The following is a 22,387-nucleotide window of genomic DNA, read 5'->3' as shown; positions in this document are numbered from 1 at the left end:
TTTTCGTTCGTTATTATATAACATAAGAAGAAATGAATTTTTTTAATTAAATCAATGATACATTATAGGAAATATTTGCTATTGTTTTAATTTCTAAGCTCAATAATCATTTTTCAGTTTAATAATCTATTTTTTACTATATATATATATATATATATATATATATATATATATATAAAAATCTTGAAATTTCTTCAGAAAGCAGCATTTTTATAAAATTATAAAAAAATGTAAATTGCGTAATTCCATCACCATATACAGCTTGCGTATGTGCATTCTTAAGTGCATTATTAAAAATAAAAATAGTAACTATTTGATAAACATATTTTACAATCATATATATATATATATATATAACGAATCACGATTATATTCTTACATAATTAGAAAGTCCTAAAAAAAACTCGTAAACTGTACGAATTATAATGTATTATAATAAATAAGCCAGTATTCATATTAGTATTTAGTTTAAATAATTTTTTAATGAGCGAGCATTTTTAATGATCATAATAAATATATTTTTAAAATTAATTCATATTCACAATTATATGTTTTTACATATACCATATATAACTATTTTTGAAATTTTTATGTATAAATAAAGATTGAAAAAGGTAATTTCTGTTTTGCCTTATGATTGTCATTATTGAAAAATTTAATCCAAATCAATTAATTTCACTACTGGTTGTATATTGATTATATTAATATATAATCACAAGTAAAGTTTCGACAAACTTTGCAATAAATTTTCTAAAGCATCCAGTTGTTTTTAATAATTATTTAGCTACCTATGCAAAGCAAACACCCTGAGCAGCATATTTTTCATAGAAATTATTTATATTAAACTGACCGTACATCTATTCTGTTTAAACCGTACGTTCTGTTTAAATAAATATAATATTTTTTATAAAAATTAGCTTACAAATAATATTACAAACATTTCTCAGTAAAATTTGTAGTATATAATAAACAAAGGAATTGTTTAATATTCTATGTGATATTCAATAAATGAAAAATAAAAAATTCCAATGATGTAATGAATTTAAATGTTCTTTTTAGTTAAAAGTAGCAGCGGCCGAGACGACGCAAGAGGATATCGATGCAGCGAGATCTTTGTACATTCCAGTAGCGAATCGCGCGCAAATTCTGTTTTTTTGCTTATTGGACTTGCAACTGATTGATACAATGTATCAATACTCTCTCGAATGGTTCATTCGTATATTTATTAATAGCATGATAAATGCGGAAAAGAATGGTTAAGTGGCTTAAATATAAATTTAACAAAGCATATTTCAACGTAATTGTGAAATAAAGATGAGGAAAATAATATCATTTTCAGATGACGTCGATGTACGTGCCAACATTATCAATGAATACTTCACATTCGCGCTTTATACAAATGTATGTCGAAGTCTTTTTGAAAAGCACAAATTACATTTTGCATTTCTATTGTGTATAAGAATTCAAATGATGGATAATTTGATTGATTACGCTGAATGGAGATTTTTTCTCTCTGGAGCAATTCCACCGACGGTAGCTATTAAATTTTGCAATATATACGAAATTTAAATTCCCAGATTAGCTGCCACGAAATTTCCAAAAACACTTCTTCATTTTTTTTTTTTTTTTACCGAAAATCTTTAATGAATCCACTTTCGAAATAAATTATCTTTCAACGATTGAAAATATGTAGAAACATTGCATAACAAAGCCCAATGCACAATAACCAACTTTGTAAATTCATAAATTCATCTTTTATAAAAAAATTTAGTCTCACCTTTTACCAAGGAACAATAATTTCACAAATACACAGATTATAACGTACTATTGTTTTTTATTTTAGGAAAAACCAAATCCAGTCAGTTGGTTAACACAGCGTAGTTGGATCGAGATACAATCTCTCGAAGTCTTGCCCACCTTTGAAGGTTTTGTTTCATCATTCGAGTCTCTACTACCAGAATTTAAGGAAATCTTTGACAGTTATCAGCCAGAAAGGTATAAAATATTTAAGCAAAATACTTACATACTAATCAATTTAAGATATAATTTTAAAGTGTTACAAGTATGTCGCAACACTCGGAGAAGAATCTTTTCTAGGCATAGAGTTCTATCTGACCTTTTCGTACCGATTTATTTACAAAGCAAATATTATCCATTGTTATCAACCGCTCACCCTGACAAATTAATATTTTACATTCCAAATTTATTTATTCTCGATTTGTGTGCCACTTCAATGTATGTTGACGAGCAATAAACACTCGCGTCAAAGTTACTACGTAAAAAATGGGAAGACTGCCAAGTGATATTTATAGATTTCTAAATGCATTCTATTAAAAGAACTAAAATGTATCTAATTCGGTCTAATTTGGCTGAAAGCTACTAAAAAGTTGGTTCAGTTAAAAGAATTCGTCTTAATGACAGTTGGACTAAAGTACGTAAGAAGGAAACGATCTATCAAAATACTTGCAATGAGATTTACTTGTTGATATGTCGTGCTTAATTATTGTGGCTCATACCTAATCGACGAGATACAGCGACGGATACTAACGTCAGTCAGTGCGAAGTTAGGGAGCTAAATTGTACGTACGCACTACGCACTATGGTCACAAGAGGCAAATATAAGTGTTGGATAAGCCAAATTTAATAATGTTGAAACTACAATTTATAACGAAACGATCGTCTTCTGTCGTTTTTAATTTGTTACGTCTTGTCGTTGTTTTCTTTTTTTTTTTTCTTCTTTTTTGTTTTTGTTTTTGTTTTTTTTTTGTTTTGTTTTTTTATCAATCTTTTTCATTTTCTTCCATCAGCCTGATACTTATCTTATATATATATATATATATATATATATATATATATCTTCTAGTATCTCAATGTTCAGTCAATATTCACTAGTAGATTATCATAAATGTTCATTGCTGGAAAATATCATTTAGATTACTAAGCCAATAATCGTTATTCTATGCGCTTCTAAAGTGGACAGATTATCCTAAAGTAACGATAAACAGCCAGAAGATCAACAAAATGCTCAACTACTTCGCCAATATTTCCAATATGAATAGTAAATGGATCGATACTCTTGAATACGAGATGTTCCGTTTTCTTTATTTGGAACGAATCTTATAATACAATTTAGCCCGATCTTGGACGAACAGGGCTGATTTGATTTACTCACTGCTTGATCAATAAGCTTCAAACCGTATCTCCTATGTCACAAGTATATAAGAACGATGTATTTGAAAATTGAGAGCTTTACTGATAAGTTCATGGGGAGACAATTGCCTGTAATCGCAAATTTAATGAGCACTTCCATAATTAATATAAAATTCGAACTTTCAACTCTTTTTATGTTTCAACAGTTTTCGATAAATTCGTTTACACGAACCCAGACTATACTTATTTGTGCTTTTATACACAATACGTCATAATCGTGTAAAAGACTAGAATCATTAAATTTGGCTTAGAACTGAAATAGCAAAATCCGTAAGTCGTTATCTTTAAATGTGGTTACTTTATTAAGTTATTGTTGTATGCTAATTCGTTGAGAGAAGATCATTTTGAGCTTTGAGTCGGTTTCCCAGTAACTATAAATTAGCCTTGTACATATCTAATTATTAGAATGCGATGCTAAATCAAATGAATATTCTTTGGCGACGACGAGAGTAATACGAATGTTTCAAATTTAATTTTAAATTCATTTAATTTTAATTGTGCGCACAAGAATGACCACATATTTAAGAAATGTACGCATTCTAGCTGGCTCTGCACTATACTGCACTATATCCTTATGTCCTTATGCTTATTTGTAGTAAAAAATATCTCGAGATGAAAAGGAAGTGCAATGGAATACTTGAATAACGCGTCACAAGGCCGTGAATTGGTATATTGATACGGTTATTACGCGTAGCTAAATTACGAATTTAAAAGGTCGATCGATCGATTCTTGAACGCTAGAGTCACTTTGACCAAACTCAATTTAACAGTTCGATTTATTAGCTACAAATTCTTTTTGTTTCATTCTTATTTGTATTCTTAAACGGAAGCATCAAGAGCTCTTGCACTTGATTCTTACATCTTCCACCCTCACTTCCACCACCTGAAAACTTTAAAATTTATTTCTTCGATTTAGTTTTAACTTGCATTTGCATTATGATTTATATTAAAAAAAGACTCGTATCACTCAATAATCTGGATACCTTTTGTATTTATAAATTTTATAATATGATCTTTGATAATGGTAAATGATGTATCAACTGCAAATACAAGGATACATATACGGTAATTCGAATTTATTAGAATTAGATTGCAGCTCATTAGAATTAGATGCATAATTTTATTTACAACTAAACAATTAAGACTAGAGAGCATGAGCTATGTATATTTAGGTACGGAAAACTTCTTCATCAAAGGGAAACGTGACAGAATGACAAGCTAGTCGTCCAAAAATATTGGAAAAGTTGTCTCGAAGAGAAACTACGACATTTCATGGCATCGTTATTATTATTAATGAAAATTGTCTAATAACTATAATACATAAATAGTATTCAGTTAGTCTGAAATAAAGCAATATTTTTATTTAACAAGAAACAGGAGAAAATAATTGTTATATGCCTATTAACGGATTAATTCACAAAGCCGTTACTTTATAAGGAATTATTTTAAAGAGTTAATTTATAATGAAAAGAATACTTTATAAATTACTTTAGTTAAGGCAGATGAATTTACATACTCGAAGAAAAGAAGTTTTTTTTTTTTTTTTTTTTTTTTTTAATTGCAGAGAAAAATTTTTATTTAAAGTTAGGAAAAACAAATAGCAAACCCGACAAAATTAGATTTTTAAAAGATACATTTTAATATTTATTTGCAAATTATTAACAATTTAACTTAACTATGCATACTTTCATTATCAAAATTTTATAAATTAGTATTGATAATTTTTACAATACCATAAAACTATGTTTTCGAATAAAATTCAGTAATTCGAATAATTATAATGATTTATAATAATGTAATGGAAATATTTGTGCTAAAACAAAATGTATTTAAAAGATATCGTATTTCATAAAAAGAAGAAGACAAAATCTGATAATTTAATTAATATTATTAATTATAATTATATGCAATGATCAATATATACAAAATTAAAAATAAAATAAAAATATAAAAAGTATTATTTAGTGTATGTAAAATTATAAATTAAAAATATACTATTCAAGAAGAATAAACATAAAAAAATAATGTTAACATTAGTTTAAAAATAATAGAATATATACACAGATATTTATAAATATATATTTATATATATATATATATATATATATATATTAAATTGTTAAATTATGTTAAAGCATCTTGTTTATAATTATATAAACATATAAATTATTATATTATTCAATAGTTATAGAAATGTGGCTAACACAATTATACTGTAATGAAGTGGTTTCTTATGAAATTTCAAAAGACTTGAAATATATTTGTAATTAATAGAATAATACACGTATGCATTCAATGTTTTTGAATTTTATAAAATTACATTTCATTTAAAGTATAAGTTAACAATTATCGTATTATAATATCATACTGTAACACATTTAAAAAATTGAATATATATATATATACTAGTATATTGAAACTAAGTTTAATATTATTTGTTTATTTTTAATTTTCTTCAATAATATTTTAATATCTTAAACCAACAACATAACTTATTTCAAACGCAATCTCATTTGTACAACAAGTAATCAATTTCCTGTAATATTATTACATTATTCAACAACTTATGTAGCGTTTAATGATTATAAATATTAATATATTGAATATTATAAAAATGAGTCTTTTTTCAGTATGCCGAATCCGAAGCCATGGCATAGTAAATTGAATGACTTTCAAAAGATGATAATTATAAAGTGTCTTCGACCAGATAAGCTTACAAATGTGATGCAATCTTATATTATAAAATTCCTTGGAAGTCGGTTTATTGAGCCACACACATCGGGACTCGATGCAATATACGATGAATCTAGTCCCTTGACTCCACTTATCTTTGTGCTTTCAACTGGAACAGATCCAGCCTCGGAGCTTTATAAATTTGCAGAAAAATTGAAAATGTCCCGAAAATTATTTTCCATATCATTGGGTCAAGGACAGGGGCCGAAAGCCGAAATTATGCTTAAACAATCCCTCGTGGCCGGTAATTGGCTGTTTTTCCAAGTAAATACACATTATTCTCAATTTTTTTCCTATCTATAAATTTGTATTAATCTATAATTTTATTTGTCCATGTATATTTTCTCTTAATAAGGCCATATCCTACGAGAATATACAATTTTTTATTATTAACATTCATAAAAAGTATATGTGATTTTAATCGACGTATCATACACAGCTTTCCTTGCGATTATAAAAAGGTTTGAGGATAAGAATCTTTATTATTATCTGTCGTTCTTAGTTAAACAATTCAAGTAGCCAAATACAACTATATAACAATTAAAAATACTACGTGCCATTTGTGCAGGATGAAATTTTCCATAATTTGCTGTCATATCGTCAAATCTCTTTTCGATGGTTCATCTCGTAATCGATACTAAACACATGCGCGCACAAAATCTAGTTTTTATTTTAAAATCTACGTAAATTCGACTAGCTGGTTTTTAAAATTTATTTTAAATTAGGCATCACAAGAAAAGTATGAAACAAGATCTTGCAACATTTAATAATTCCTTCATTATATTTTCTTTTATACATGAAATAATGAATATACCATTAAAAATGCTCGGATAATAATTCTCGGATCTCTTATAAAACTATTATATAGTATGATCTTTTATTTCACAAGTTTGTCATTTAATATTAAAAATATAAACAATTCGTTAATATTGCTGATTTTAAATTTGAATACATAAAAAGCTTTTACGTTTTTCGTAAGTATAATATTGTTTAATTTAGATTCAAATAATATGTAACTTAATAATAGTAATGTAATATCGTGTATATAAAATATATGAGTTCAATTTTCTGATTATTTAAGTGCTTAAAAATAAAATTAATTTAAACTACTATTGATTATAAAAATATTAAATATATTAACAAAAAAAAAATTGATAAGACGTGGAAACTATTATCCATAAATAAAATAAAATATTGCTTTTTAAATATTCTTCCCGTGTTTCTCAAATAACTTTCAGATTGAGCTTTATATTAACTAAAAATTCAAAAATAAAAGAAATATCGGAAAATTACTTGTCATTATATTTTTTATTCATATTTATAATTTTATTTCTATCGATTTCTCTATAGTCTTTATATCTATTTCTCTATATTCTTTATATATATATATATATATATATATATATATATATATATATATATATATATATATAGGCATTATAATACAATAGAATCTGAGAATTGACTTCCAAGCAAATTTAGAATTTCATAAAAATAAATTGCAATTTTTATTGGCTTATATTTTATCGACAACTATAAGAAATATATTGCACAGCAAACTTAAAATATGTGACCAGAATGAATTATTGTACGTAAAGAAAATTTGAATTAAACTAGTAATGCAGGTGAATGTAATAATGTTTGATAGAATTGTCACTTGGCGCCAAGTTGGATGCCGAAATTAGAGATTTTGGTAGAAACGCTCCCCCCAAATAGTATTCATCGAGACTTTCGTTTGTGGTTGACGTCAATGCCCTCGCCCTCGTTTCCAGTCAGCATTCTTCAAAATGGATGTAAAATGACTATTGAGCCGCCGCGAGGTGTTAAGGTATTGACCAAACTAGCACTTATAAATTATGCAAATTATTTGCTAAACTGTGTTAAATATTGATTTCTGCATAGGCGAATGTATTGAAAACTTACTCAACTCGAGTGATCGAGATGATGGATTTCTTGGAATCTGATCATTCAAAAGTGCAAACTTTCAAGTCCTTGATATTTTCTTTGTGTTTATTCCATGCGGTCCTACTGGAAAGACGAAAATTTGGTCCATTGGGCTTTAATATACCATATGAATTCACCGATGGAGACTTTGCTATCTGTATGTCGCAACTTCATATGTTCCTACTGGAATACGTCCAAATACCATTTAAAGTAAATTTATTACTGCACCAAATAGACTATATGAAGAATATCTTAATTATTAAATAAATATGATGTCATGTTAAGGTTTTAATTTACACGGCCGGGCACATTAATTATGGCGGTCGGATAACGGATGATTGGGATCGAAGATGCGTTTTGACGATTTTACAAAAATTTTATAATGAAAATGTACTAACTGACGGCTATAAATTTGACTCTTACGGGAATTATTGTCAAGTAAGTTTATCAATTTTTTCGTTCGATTTTTCATGTTTCATGTGATAACATTAAAAACCAATAAATTAATAAATTTGAAATAATTAGCCACCAGCAGATACATCTTTTGAGGAATATCTTGAGTTAATCAAAATGTTCCCTATAAACGACGATCCAATTCTCTTTGGTTTACATAATAATGCGGATATTAGTTACGCGCAAGCCGAAACGTATGCGTGTCTGAAAACTTTACTCACCTTACAACCGCGAGATATTGGAAGTTCCGTTTCAAAAGTCGAGGAAGTGACAGGTCAATTGGCAATGAGTATTTTCGATGGGCTACCCGAGCCCTTTAACCTCGAGGCAATTAAAAAAAAGTATAAATTATTTTTATATCCGCTTAAATATTCAGTCAAAATTCGTATAACTATTAGATATATTATTTATTAGACTATACATATACATATATATATATATATATATGTATATATGCATATATGTATATATATATATATATATATATATATATATGTGCGCATGTGTATTGTGTGTGAACTTATATATTATTAAATAAGCTCGTTATTAATGGTTATTATTACTTAATGGTCTTTATAATATAAAAGATTGATAATAATCTTTTACCTTCATTTACATCACTGCGTTTATTTCAAGTAGAAGTACCGAAAATGAAAGTCAAAGTAAATATTATTAATGAAATAAATCTGCTAACATGCTTGAATTATGTTTACTCAACGTACATTTTAAAGATGATAAATTAATAAATAACATCTTGCTAAATATGTCACTTATATTTCAATTTGAATAACTATTAATGAGTAATCTTAGTAAAATCTTATTGTAATGAGACATCAAAAGATTGCATACAATATAATAAAATCAACGTTATTTACTTTGGAGATTATTTGATACGAACGAGCTTATTTATTTCGAAAATTGTATTTAAAAATATTTCTATAATTTCAAATTATTTAAAGAAAAAAATTTGATTTCAAAATGATCATTAATTTTTCATAAAACATTTATTATGTTCATACAATGTCGTAAATTAAAATTTTTTCTTTTAAATATTGTTAAAATCAATATCTAAGTCATCTTAATATAAATGCAATAACTGAATATTTCTTTTACCATAAATATTAATAATATTTTGAAAAATATCAATATTTCAAATCATTAAAAATTATTGCATATTAATAGTTCGTTAAAAGATAATAATAATCGGTAAACTTTTACAAAACCTATCATTTTACGTATAATTTTATAATTAATTTTCTTTTTTAAATAAAAAGTTGGTAAAATTTTTATTGGAAACATTTATGAATCTGTACACTATGAAAACTGTATGATTTTTGTCAAATGAAAACTGATTTTATTATTTTATTGTATACGAAACATTTATTTCATGCCGAGAAAGCTACAATACACAATTTCCATGAATTTTTATTTGTTTGTCATAATAGACTTTTGTTGAATAATTATTCTAATTTTCATATTCGTTTTTATATATATATATATATATATATATATATATAAATAAATAGTATTAATATTTGCAAAGATGCTTGCTTTACATATCAATACGCTATTATCAACGTTGTTGTAGCTTTCAAAATAAATACAGGCTTAATCTGAAAACAAGATTTATGTAGCTAAATAACTTCTCTTAGTTGATTGAAAGGAAAGCTTGATTATGCGTGTGTATATGATGATATTAATTTACAGATACCCGATTTCGTACGAAGAGTCTTTGAATACCGTTTTGCTACAGGAGGCAACGCGCTACAATGGATTGCTCATTGAAATGTCAAGCAGCTTGAGCGATCTATTAAAAGCCCTCAAAGGACTCGTTGTGATGTCTGATAAATTAGAAGCGATGGCATCAAATATGTACAACAATAAAGTTCCAGAGAACTGGCAAAATAAGGCTTTCGCTTCGTTAAAGCCACTCGGTAAGAAAACAAAGCTGTTGACCATAGATGCCGAGTCCCGGCATTTCTTCCATTTCAATATCCTCCGAACGGATAGATAAGCTATACATTGCTTCGTTATCGTGAGATTGCGAATGCGATTGTTTAATAAATAAACTCCTGCAACAGGCTCGTGGGTAGAAGACTTGAGAGAGAGAATAAAATTCATACAGAGCTGGCAAGACAATGGTATACCGTCCGCGTTCTGGATATCAGGTTTTTATTTTCCTCAAGCCTTTCTCACCGGCAGCTTACAAAACTACGCGAGGAAGTACAGCATCTCTATCGACTCTCTCGAATTTAGCTTCAAGGTGAGTGCAAAGATCGATGGCTACGTTTGTTATATAACACTGACTCCTTTGTTCGCGAACAGGTGCTTAAAGACAAACCTCATCGCAGACCAATCGATGGATGCGCCGTTTACGGTCTTTTCCTCGAGGGCTGCAGGTGGGACGGTACTTGGCTCACGGAATCATTGCCCAAGGAACTCTACACCAGTACGTCCCTCCACCAGAATTCTATAAAAAGAAGATGGTCGTTACACATACCATGTGCTTTACAGGCATGCCACCAATTCTTCTCATACCGGAGGTAAATCATAAGAAGGCCAGCAGTGGAATCTACGAGTGCCCGGTTTACAAGACCATTCAGCGCGCCGGAACCCTTAGTACCACCGGCCACTCCACCAACTTCATCCTTACAATGGAAATTCCCACCCAGAATCCACAGGAGCACTGGATCGTCCGAGGCGTTGCCCTCATCTGCGCCCTCGATTTCTAAAGACTTTTCTGTACCAGCGTGCGTTATCTCGCGGAAACTTTCTTGAAAAGTCATTTCAGCAATCGTGTGTCACGGATAAAGCTTTTATTTAATAACGAAAGCTGATACTCGATTTCATTTATACATGGCTGAATAGCTATTCAGTACATTATAATTGCTTCGCGAAAATAAAGAATTTCATCCAACTTTAATGTTTGCGCGCGCGCGCGCACACACAGACACACAGTATTTTACGATTATTTCCATTATTACATTGTGCACAAAATTGTAATTACTCTTTGAGAATTCTCAAGGCTTGTAATTATTTTCATTGATAAATCCTACTTGTATATTTTACAAATTTTAGGAAACAATCAAAATTATTTCTATCATTATGGGCTTGTAATTTTATAATGCTCTATTATTTTAAAAGTGAAGTAATTAGTTGTACAATGTTTGATTGGAAAAATATAAGACACAAGTACGATTAAGTACAGAGTTATTAAATATTTTCTTTAACTGGTGACTTGTGTATTTAGAAAATTTCCACATGACTCTGTACTTAAAATTAATAATACAAATTAATAGTACAATTATAGTAAAAATAATAGTACAAAATAATATCGGATTCTTTGCGTTTCTTTGCGAGTGTCGAAAATATCTTCCCATTTAAAGCGTAATATAATAAATAGTAGCTTAAGATTTATAATAAATATCATCCCTTGAGCAAATCTTCAAACAAGTATCCGACTTACTTTACATATTTATTATTTTTATATTTTTTCCTCGCCATAAATAAAATCTTATACTATCATAAAAAATTATATTTTCCTTAAAAAAAATCGTCTTAATATATTTATCGGTATAATTCAAACTAGAATATCTCGTTCGACTTCTGGAGCTTTTATTTGATTTTCCGATTTGTAATGAAATATTATTTAATTTTGTAAATTTATATTTCCGATACATTTCCGCATTAATATTCGATAAAGAATGATCGTATTCTCACATAAAACAGCCTAAATTCACATAAAACGGAATTCAAAGTAAATATGAAATCAGAATAAGCATATTAAAGAAGAAATAAATGAAGGTAAATAAATCAATAATCCATATTAGAAATGTGATTTGCCTTACCCTTTAATCGAAATTTGCGGAATACAATTCAAGAACAAAAGAGCAAAATTATTCAATCATAAGGAGGAACAAATTCGAATTTTTGGAATCATCACGCGATAACACAAATTCGAATATTCAAAATTTAACCAGTAAATTTCGAACAATAAAGCATTGAAACAAGCTGAGTATCATTTACTACTGAAATTCAAATCGCGTTAAAATGCGAGGTGTTTTTGTTTTTTTTTTTTTCTTTTTTTTTTTGTTCTTGTTGTTTCATAACGAGTAAAACATGTAATTAAAGACTGATAGGGATGAGTGAGCATCACAAAGATATACGACATGGTAAGCGGAACAAAAGCGTATAAACAAAAGGTAAAATCCGTGGATCGAAAAAGCTCGCGTAAAACAATACGCTTGTGTGCGATTGTTTGCCAGGACGCCCACGCGAAAGCTGTCCAGAGCTTTGATTAATTATACAGCCGGTCAAGGAGGAAGCTGTACAGGATGTGGGTCGTGTTGTAACCCATGTAAGAACACGTGCCGCACCCCCACAGGTAAATAAGTGCCACGCTTTTTCCTTGAGCTGCCTAACTTATTGATATGCCAACGAATTCAGCCTCGCCTTCCCCGCCTAACTCCCATCCTAACTGGCAACAGCCCCTCCAACACTGCCACACCGTCGTCGAGAACTCGAGTGCCGTTAGACGACCCCGGGCTAAACTTCACCCCTGACATCACGTGTACTCCAAAGAATCCAAATAAATCCCGACCCTTTTTTCCTTTTACAGTTTTCCCTTTTCGAGAATTCGATTGCTCGATAACGATCGACGCCAACTGGATTCCCAGCTAATTATTTTAATTCTTCCCTATAGCCTCGACTACTCTCTTCACTTTTCTAAATGAGTTTCTTTATATTGGTACTTTGCGAAAGTTCAATTTCTTATCGCGTGTCCATTGAATATAAAAGGCCTTAGAAATCGTAATTTCCATGAAAATGTATGAAACGTTAAACGGTAAATATTCTAATTCATTTAATGTAACATCTTTATAAACTGCGAAATCTCCGTTATTGTCTGAACGTTAAAAACGCCCGGACATATCAAGATCATTTACACTTTAAAGTTTTTATATTTACATTTGCTTGGTCATTTATACTTTCTAAATATACTAATAAACGCATTGCAATTTATTCGCCTTCTATCATTAATCCTTAGTTACTGAAGTACTATAAATTTAATGTCGAGAAAAAGATAAAATACAACGAAACCACAATTTCACTAGCGATTCTACGATGTTTACAACGCACAGTATATCATAGAAACAAGGTAACTAACCGACAAATCGTAAAAGATGAATGATGTTTCACCTCGTGAAAGTTGTATTCCATGCTGCCTAAAAAACAAAGAGAGACTTTTTCTGGTTCATGTATTAAAAGAACTTCATCATAATAATTACGCGAGTGAGAGATAATGATAAAAAGTCTAATACTAACTTTTTAACAAATATTTATGGATATTTACATAGTTTTAGCATGCGTAAACTTTGAATCCGGTAACACCTCATTAATAATAATGATAACAATATAAATCACTGAAATAATATAGTATATAATTTTTAACTTTTGTACCGAAAATTTACTTCAATATAAAAGATACTTCAATAAAAAAAATAGTGAAATATTATGAAAATTTATTGCATGTAATACTCGATTGTTGTAATATTTTGACGAATATCAACGAATATCTCCGTCTATATATATATATATATATATATATATATATATATATATATATATATATATATGTATAATAAAAATATCTTATCATATTAATTTATGATTAAGTATTATAATTAAATACTAATTATTAAGATTCTCAAATAATCATTAAAATTAATTATTAACTAATATTAACTAATGTATTAAACGAAAAACTAATGTTAAATGATAAAATATTGATATAACATCGCTTGTAAAGCTTAGAATGCAAGTAGTAAACAAGTGACTAATTCAGATATTTGAAATGTGCAAAAAAGGAAATATATTGTTCTAGTTTTTATTTCCACGAAAGAGAATCTTAAATCAATATAAACACGAAAGATCCCAGGATTGCGTATATTGTGTCGTTGTGTACAGTATGAGTACTTACTTTATATAAAATATCTCGTAATCGCAAATTTCTGCTCCTTAGGTTCATACTACTTTTTCTGCCTTTTCTTCCCTAAAGTCAGCAAATACATCGTAAATAATACAAGTAAAATAAGCAAACACTCTTTTATTAATGTAACTGTTTATGAATACAAGTCTCTTATATAGGACATTGAATTAAATTCCAATAATATACTTTTTTTCATTTGCATAGAAGTGTATTAAGCATTTAATAAATCTCAAAGATCATGTCGTTACAATTTTTATATGGAAATTACTTAAACTTCTTGGTGTTTCATTATTACTTATTGTATTTCAATTTCTTATTTAATTATAATTCTTAAATTAATTTTTCTGCGCAAAACGATTTTCTCTTTAAATAAAATTTACTTCGTTCTTTGTTAACGTTAATGTAACCAAAGTAAACTTATTAAAATTTAATTTAAATGAATAATCTGTAAAGTAAATGTTATGAAAACGTACTACAAATCTTATGATAACATAATTCTACATAATATTGTATCTTACATTTTCATTCAAATACGTAGATTTCTAAATATTTTGATAATATATTGCTTTTTGATAAAAATATTAATATATTATATTAACATATATATATATATATATATATATATAATATTACATTATATAACATATATATATTATATTACATGCATACATATACGTTTATTTGTATGTATAATATTAAGGTTTTCATATTGTATTTAAATTATTTAAATTAAATCATATTTTATATGACTTATTTAATTATCAAGTATATTATAATTATATGTTTAAATTACAATAAAATAATATATATAATTACATAATTCAAAACAAATAATGATATGCTTAAGAAACTATAATTTTCAATAAGATACATGCCAAAAGTTTGTTATTCATATTAATTAGAACATTAATCAGCAGTAATTATCTGTAAGCAAGTTTTTAATCTGTCAAAGCAAATCATAATTTAAGACCATTAAATTGAAATATTTTTAAAATATGTGAATCTCATACATTTTAAGAAATTTATATAAAATTCATTTATTCAAACAGGAAGACAAAGCCTTCATAGACCATGGATTACCTACACGAGGGTCTGAGTATTTCTGTATAATTAAAGTAATATTAGTCCAAAAATTTCTATTAAATCATAAAGTTTAGAGTTTTTTTTTTTTTTTTTTTTTTTTAAATAATTAATGTATAGATTGTGCTGCAAAAAAATAATGATTTTAGAAGAGATTGAAGTCAATCGATGATTATCGAATTCAAGATTTTTTCTCATATTGGACTAATGACTTTAGTATTAAAATAAATCATAAATTATAATGAATAGAAAAATCTCGCGACTAATAGTTCGAACATCATAAATCAAAAATATTATCGTATTGAAGGTAAACAGTGATAATGAAGAAATTATGATAAAGATTGAATAGAGGTAAAATCGGGTTTATTTCTAACACGGAATAGATCAAATCCAGTTAACAAAAAGTAAACATATTTGAGCAGACTCTCATAAACTCAATATCATTAATATAATCATCGTTGTTTATTGTTTCAAATTAGTAAATATTGTGCTCATTTGAGAATTAAATTAGAAATTTTATTTTTTTACTATCCAATTGAACAAATAAAGCAATACTATTAAAATCGAATAATGAAAATGTGCAAAAGAAAAATAGTGGAAAATCTAGCATGAGATAGACGAATGTCTTGGAAAAAAAAACAAAATAGTTATTATAATGTAATAAAATAATAATTTATATTGGTAATATGCTTATGATGCTTATCATGAACTAATTTATCTCCAAATCTACTCATATTACAATCTCAATTACAAACATATTAATGTATTAAAAAAATTGTTTGTAATTATGTAAATGTTCATTATGTAAAAATAATATTTTAATACGTTCAAATATATTTCTGAATATCGCTTGAATAATATTCACACGTATTGAAAGAAATTTCTATTTTATTAAATAAAAGAGAAAAACATTTCTTAGCTTACTCGTGCATACTTATGCATCTACGACAAAAAGTATGTAAATAATTTTGAAACTAATATGCATCGCTGTAATACATTAGTAATCGATACTATTAAAAAAATATAATAATTCAACAAATAATCGTCAAGTGTATAAGCTATTTAACATAAATTCACTCGAGTCATTTTAAAGTTTTTCTTCTCACATAAATTCATAGCTGTCTAGAATTTTGTTTTCATTTCATTTATTTTTCGAATGCCGTTGGAAGGATACTATATACCATAATTATGCTTTACTCACCTTGAAAAATAGCGTCACGAATATTTGAAACGAGCAGAAAGATCTGCTTTCTTGTCGAAAATAATTGATACCTAATTCTTCATACAATTTCTACACATAAAGTTATATATTTTTCAGTTCTTTATTAACTTTGTAAGCCTAAAAATAAAATTTATTAATAATGTTACATGGATGAAAAATTTAACTCCTTAAAATGCCGCCGAAACTCACGATCATTTAAATCGCAAATATTTCTCTCTACGGAATTATCTTATTACCATTCCACCTATTTTGTGCCGTGACAATATAATGTCATTCATCGATCATTTATTTGAGACAGATATCGTGAATAACCTGTAACGGGTAATTTTTATAAGCTACAATGGAAGTTACATTTTTTATACTAAATTAGAATATGCAATAAACTTTGTGTAAACAAAAAAATCTATAAATTACAAACAATATTTACAATTACATTGTGTATGCATATATGTATGACGCAAGTCATTCCTGTGGACGTATAAATATCATTATTCTTATATCTGCATATGAATAAACATATTTATACGTTAACTTAAACATAAAATATATTTCTATTTATTATACAATTTTATACTAAAAATATAATTATTGATAAAAAGTTAGCTTACTTCGAACTAGAAATTTCACTTATTGAATTTCATTAGTTTTCCCAATGGCTTTCGCAACCCATAAGTTAGTTATGAAATTTTATTACAAAATGTAATTAATTCTGTAAGAGCTATTTTTTTTAATTTTACTACAGTTATAAGCCAAGACTCTTAAATTCATTTATAAATAATACAGTATCGTGTACTATTAAAGCATCTTATGAATATTAGCCTTTAAAAGATAATATTCAATTTGTATTATTTATCTTAGTATTACATATTATTATTATTAAGTATGGGGGAAAAACGTTGCATTTAAATGAATGAAGGAAAAGCAGATTTTCAAGATGTAGATGTATTTATCTATGTGTACATATAAATTAAAATAATTATCAAGCAATTTCTAAAAACAGGAATATTTGCAACGCTAGTAGAATTTACAGCAGTTTTAGATTATTTTTAAATCAGAGTTATGAGAAAATCATTTGTAAGTATAACGTTTATCTATTGTGCATATCAATAGATAATAAATTTTAAAGATTAAGTAATCATACACTTCTTCTGTAGTTCTGAAATAAAAGATCCAGAAAATAATATCGATTAATTACTAAAATCAACAAATTTATTGTTCATCGAAGAATTCCTTACTGTTGCAAAATTTCAATTTTAAATCGGTTTCATTGAAATTTAAAAATTTTTTAAACAAAAATACAAATATTAATATTTCTCATGGCTCAACAATCAAAATATAATATTGTCCATAGAAACGATAAGAGTGGAAAAATGTTTTGTCAAATTATCGAAATTTAAATAAATAAAAAAATAAAAACGAAGAATAATTATAAAAATTATTTGCAAAATAAATAATTACTTTTATTATATTACATTGTTATATGCAATGCTATAGCACTATTTTTTTTTTTGTTTTTTTTTTTTTTTGTCATTATTGCAAGTAATTGATGATATTACCTTAATGCGTCAATATTGTGTAGTCTAAAGTAACATTTGTAGGAATCTAACTGTCGTTTAAAAGACAACCAATTAATTATAAAGAAATAAACTTTTATATATACAATAAATTGAAAAATTGAACATTATTTAGTGCCAATTATTTTTCTGCGCCTACAGCGCATCAACAATATTACGTAAAATAGACTGTTTAGTCTTTAGTAAGAATTAAAATGATTTTTTAATTTTAAACTTTGTTATTTTTGAAACGGAAGCAAAGCATCTTTTTATTATTCAAAATCAACACAATCACTCAAATAAGAAGTGTTCGCTTGAATTTCTAAAATGTTATTTGACTTTTCAATTACATTCTATTGGCGCAATTATCGTTAGCAGTGGTATTAGTGCAATAGTAGCAGTGGTTATTATTGCAATAGTAGTAGTAAGTAGACAATAGTGCGTAGTGGAATATAGTTGATTTACTACTACGTCATATGTGATTCATCATGATGCATATACAAATGTAACATATCACAACATAACCTTAAAAAGCTATCGTATTGTCTACGAAGGCAGGATTAATAAGTAATTCTAATATTTGATAAAAGGATTGTATCATTTCAAATTTATTTTACACTATTATTTAAATAAAATTGTTAAAAATGTCCGACGACGAGATGGAAAAATTCCAAATCTCGGATTACGATTTAGAAAATGAATTTAATATAAACCGTTCTCGTCGAAAGATGTCTAAAAAACAACAAATGTTAGGTAAGTTCTGAAAGAGTATTATAATATATCAATTTTAATATGCTCTTTCAATTATTTGCAACGATGTTTAATAAAAATTAATGGACTACAAACTATTGAGTAACTGAGCTATCATGATGAATCAGAGTGCCAGAATAATTAAATTTCTTATTTATAATAAAATAATGTAAAATAAGCTTTAAACCAAATAATTGTGAATAATAAATTAAAATAACAATTATATGTTTTTATATTAGTGAAACTGAAAATATTGATAATTAATACATTAAGAAACAAAATTTACTTTACGAATAATCCAATATTGAAATTGATATTCAACTATTAATAATGGAATTATTGATTTATATGATTAATGGAATTTATAACATATTTATAGGGAATATTACTTGTTTATATTGTAAATTATTTAATTTACAATAAAAATATATATTTCAATAGTACTGTATTTATTCGTAACATATTAATTAATAGTTTGTCGTCTTATATTAATAAGGTATATGGGCTAGCGATAGTGATGAAGAAGAAGTAAGACCGTCCTTTAGTAGAGCACCTAAAAATTATACGGCTCCTGTAAGTTTTGTGCCTGGAGGAATACAGCAAGCGGGACAACCAAAAGTAAAAAAGGAAGAAGTCGAGGAAGATGAGGAAGATGACGACGACAATGCAAGAATAAAGAATAGTTCTAGGTACATTACATTCGTTAATTAAGGATCTACTTATAAAATATACGTGCATATGTATTTCATTTAACTATGTGTATAACTATATTATTTGTACATTATTTTATAAATTTTTTATCTTAATTTTTAATAATTATCATAAATAAATTATTAGTATGTGGAATATAATTTACGATAAAATTTTTCAAAAATTTGTCCAATTAAAATTTTGATTTGTAGCGAATCAGAAGAAGAAAAGCCTAAAACTCGAGCGGCTGAGTCTTACAATTTCACATTAGGTACTGATATCGCTGGATTACGAAAGAAACGTGCTCCATTAAATCCAGAACTCATGAAAACCGGAGTCGGCAATTGGGAAGTTCATACGAAAGGAATTGGTGCAAAATTACTTCTTCAAATGGGTTTTGAACCAGGTAAAGGGTTAGGAAAACAATTACAAGGTATAAGCGCACCCGTTGAAGCTCATTTAAGAAAAGGTAGAGGTGCTATTGGTGCTTATGGACCAGAAAAAACTGCAAAAGTTTTGGATATTAAAGCAAAGACTGAGGATGGCGATTTAAAAAAGATAAGTAAAAGTAGAACTTCTCACTGGAGAAAAGTTGATAAAAATGACAAGAAAAAGTCAAACTACTCTTATCGCAGTGTGGATGAAGTATTAGAAGATGGAAGATTAAGAAATAATAGAAAAGCACCAATAATAAATGCTGATATTGCTAAATGTAAAGTTACCGACATGACAACACCCGAGCAACGAGTATTTAGTGGCTACCATGCTTTAGGTAAACGTCATTTGCAACCAGTCGAAGACTTACCAACGACAGATAAGAAAACAACGGTAAACTTTTCATTACCAGAATTACAACATAATTTAGATATGATTGTAGATATGTGTGAACAAAATATAATTCAAAATGATAGAAGAACAAAGCACCTTTGTAATCGAGTAATTTCTCTATTAGCTGAAAAACAAACTCTACTTCAGATTGTTGATCAGCATGCACAATTAATTGGGACATTAGAAAATGCTTTAGCTATGATTAATAAATTATTAGACAGAAATAGTGAGATGACTTTAAAAGAAACAGCGGAAGCTTTCAAAATTTTACAAGAAAGGCATTACGAAGAGTACAAGGCATATGATTTAGGAGATTTGGCATGTAGCTTTATCATACCTAAAATTAAAGAACATCTTGCAAATTGGAATCCATTATCACAATCTAAGTTACCATTAGTATTATTTAAAGAGTGGAAAGATATATTAGAATTTGGGCAAATGAATCAGCACACTCGATCTATGAGTCCTTACGATCAACTAATTTGGAATGCATGGATGCCATCAATTCGCGGTGCTATACAGTGAGTGTAATAATAACGTTATGCCAATGTATGTTAAATAATAATTATAAAACAATGTTATTATTCGCTGTGCTGTAATTTTAGGAGCTGGGTTTGTAGACAACCGGATAATCTTATTGACTTACTGGAATACTGGTTACCGCTCCTTCCTTCTTGGATCTTCGATAATCTCTTAGACATGGTTATTCTACCTAAACTAACATTGGAGGTAGAAGAGTGGAATCCATTAACGGACACCGTTCCAATTCATACGTGGATCCATCCCTGGTTACCTTTAATGAGTAAATTATAATGCAATGCCATTTTGAAAGACAATGTTGACAAAATTTATATTTTTATTTTTATACGTTACAGAGAATCGCATGGACACATTGATATATCCAATAATTCGGAGAAAGCTTGGCTCTGCTCTTGGGGCATGGCATCCATCCGATCGCTCAGCCAGATTAATGTTACAGCCATGGGCGGCAGTTTTTACAAAAGCCGACATGGATGCTTTTCTAGTAAAAAATATCCTACCAAAGCTACAGATTGCGCTTTCCGAATTAATTATCAATCCACACCAGCAGCATCTTGACCAATGGAATTGGGTTTACGAATGGAAAGATTTAATCCCTGTTCAAACTATGGCTGCACTATTAGATAAATTGTTTTTCCCCAAGTGGCTACAGGTCCTTGGTCTTTGGCTAAATCATTCGCCAAACTACGAACAAGTAACCAATTGGTACACAGGCTGGAAGGGAATGCTTAACGATAAACTTCTTGCCGAACCAATAATCAAAGGTAAGATATTGGCGCAGGGAATTTGTTTGATTATTTAATTGATTAATTTTTGCGCGTAAATAAACATAAATTGTGTATTATGTGTTAAGAGCACTTTAGAAAAGCACTGGAAATGATGAATAGAGCCGTATCTATACCACAAGGACTTCAGCCAGGTTCGGTGGAGCAAGTTTCATATTTAACGAGTCTGGAACGTAATCAGTCACAAATTTCTCAAATATCACAAATTTCTCAACCAAGGATGGAGGTTTGTTTTCGATAAATCTTGTTTTCAACTTAAATCTAATTATGCTCACTAACTTTAATGCCCGATAAATATTTATAGAGATTAGCGGAAGCCGTTAGGACAGCGTCGCAGATTCCTCAAGGCTTCAAGGATTTGGTACAAAGGAAGTGCGAAGAACGAGGTATTTTATTTATGCCACTAGCCAATAGATATCGGGAAGGAAAACAAGTTTATAAAGTTGGCAACGTTCAAGCATACATCGACAGTGATATACTATTCGTTTGTCATAACGGAACAACCTGGTTACCGACAAATCTCAATACTCTTTTGGATACAGCCGAGATCAATTAATTTTATTCCTTGCTACAAATATATAATATTTGTAAAATAATACATACAATCTGACTT

General features: G+C 28.0%; 2 protein-coding genes across 2 annotated transcripts in view; both read left to right on the top strand.

Moving 5' to 3' along the window:
• Nucleotides 1–11,072, top strand: part of LOC105365143 (dynein heavy chain 1, axonemal) — a 124,357-nt gene extending 113,285 nt beyond the window's left edge. The window contains 12 exon segments of the mRNA XM_011503238.1: nucleotides 1,060–1,255; nucleotides 1,340–1,533; nucleotides 1,844–1,995; nucleotides 5,841–6,207; nucleotides 7,592–7,771; nucleotides 7,846–8,097; nucleotides 8,173–8,325; nucleotides 8,413–8,681; nucleotides 10,048–10,274; nucleotides 10,422–10,603; nucleotides 10,666–10,789; nucleotides 10,855–11,072. Coding sequence (XP_011501540.1) covers nucleotides 1,060–1,255; nucleotides 1,340–1,533; nucleotides 1,844–1,995; nucleotides 5,841–6,207; nucleotides 7,592–7,771; nucleotides 7,846–8,097; nucleotides 8,173–8,325; nucleotides 8,413–8,681; nucleotides 10,048–10,274; nucleotides 10,422–10,603; nucleotides 10,666–10,789; nucleotides 10,855–11,072 — 2,514 coding nt within the window.
• Nucleotides 11,073–18,590: 7,518 nt separating this feature from the next.
• On the top strand, nucleotides 18,591–22,387 carry sip1 (septin interacting protein 1). Its single transcript, XM_011503150.1, has 7 exons — nucleotides 18,591–18,934; nucleotides 19,428–19,620; nucleotides 19,834–20,970; nucleotides 21,055–21,251; nucleotides 21,325–21,753; nucleotides 21,843–22,000; nucleotides 22,079–22,387. The coding sequence occupies exons 1-7, from the start codon at nucleotides 18,826–18,828 to the stop codon at nucleotides 22,328–22,330; spliced, it is 2,475 nt and encodes an 824-aa protein (XP_011501452.1). The 5' UTR covers nucleotides 18,591–18,825; the 3' UTR covers nucleotides 22,331–22,387.

The sequence above is a fragment of the Ceratosolen solmsi genome, unplaced genomic scaffold (assembly GCF_000503995.2).
Source record: "Ceratosolen solmsi marchali unplaced genomic scaffold, CerSol_1.0 scaffold45, whole genome shotgun sequence".
In the NCBI taxonomy this organism is placed as follows: domain Eukaryota; kingdom Metazoa; phylum Arthropoda; class Insecta; order Hymenoptera; family Agaonidae; genus Ceratosolen; species Ceratosolen solmsi.
The sequence above is the reverse complement of the archived record's forward strand: the minus strand, read 5'-3'. Positions and strand labels throughout refer to the sequence as shown.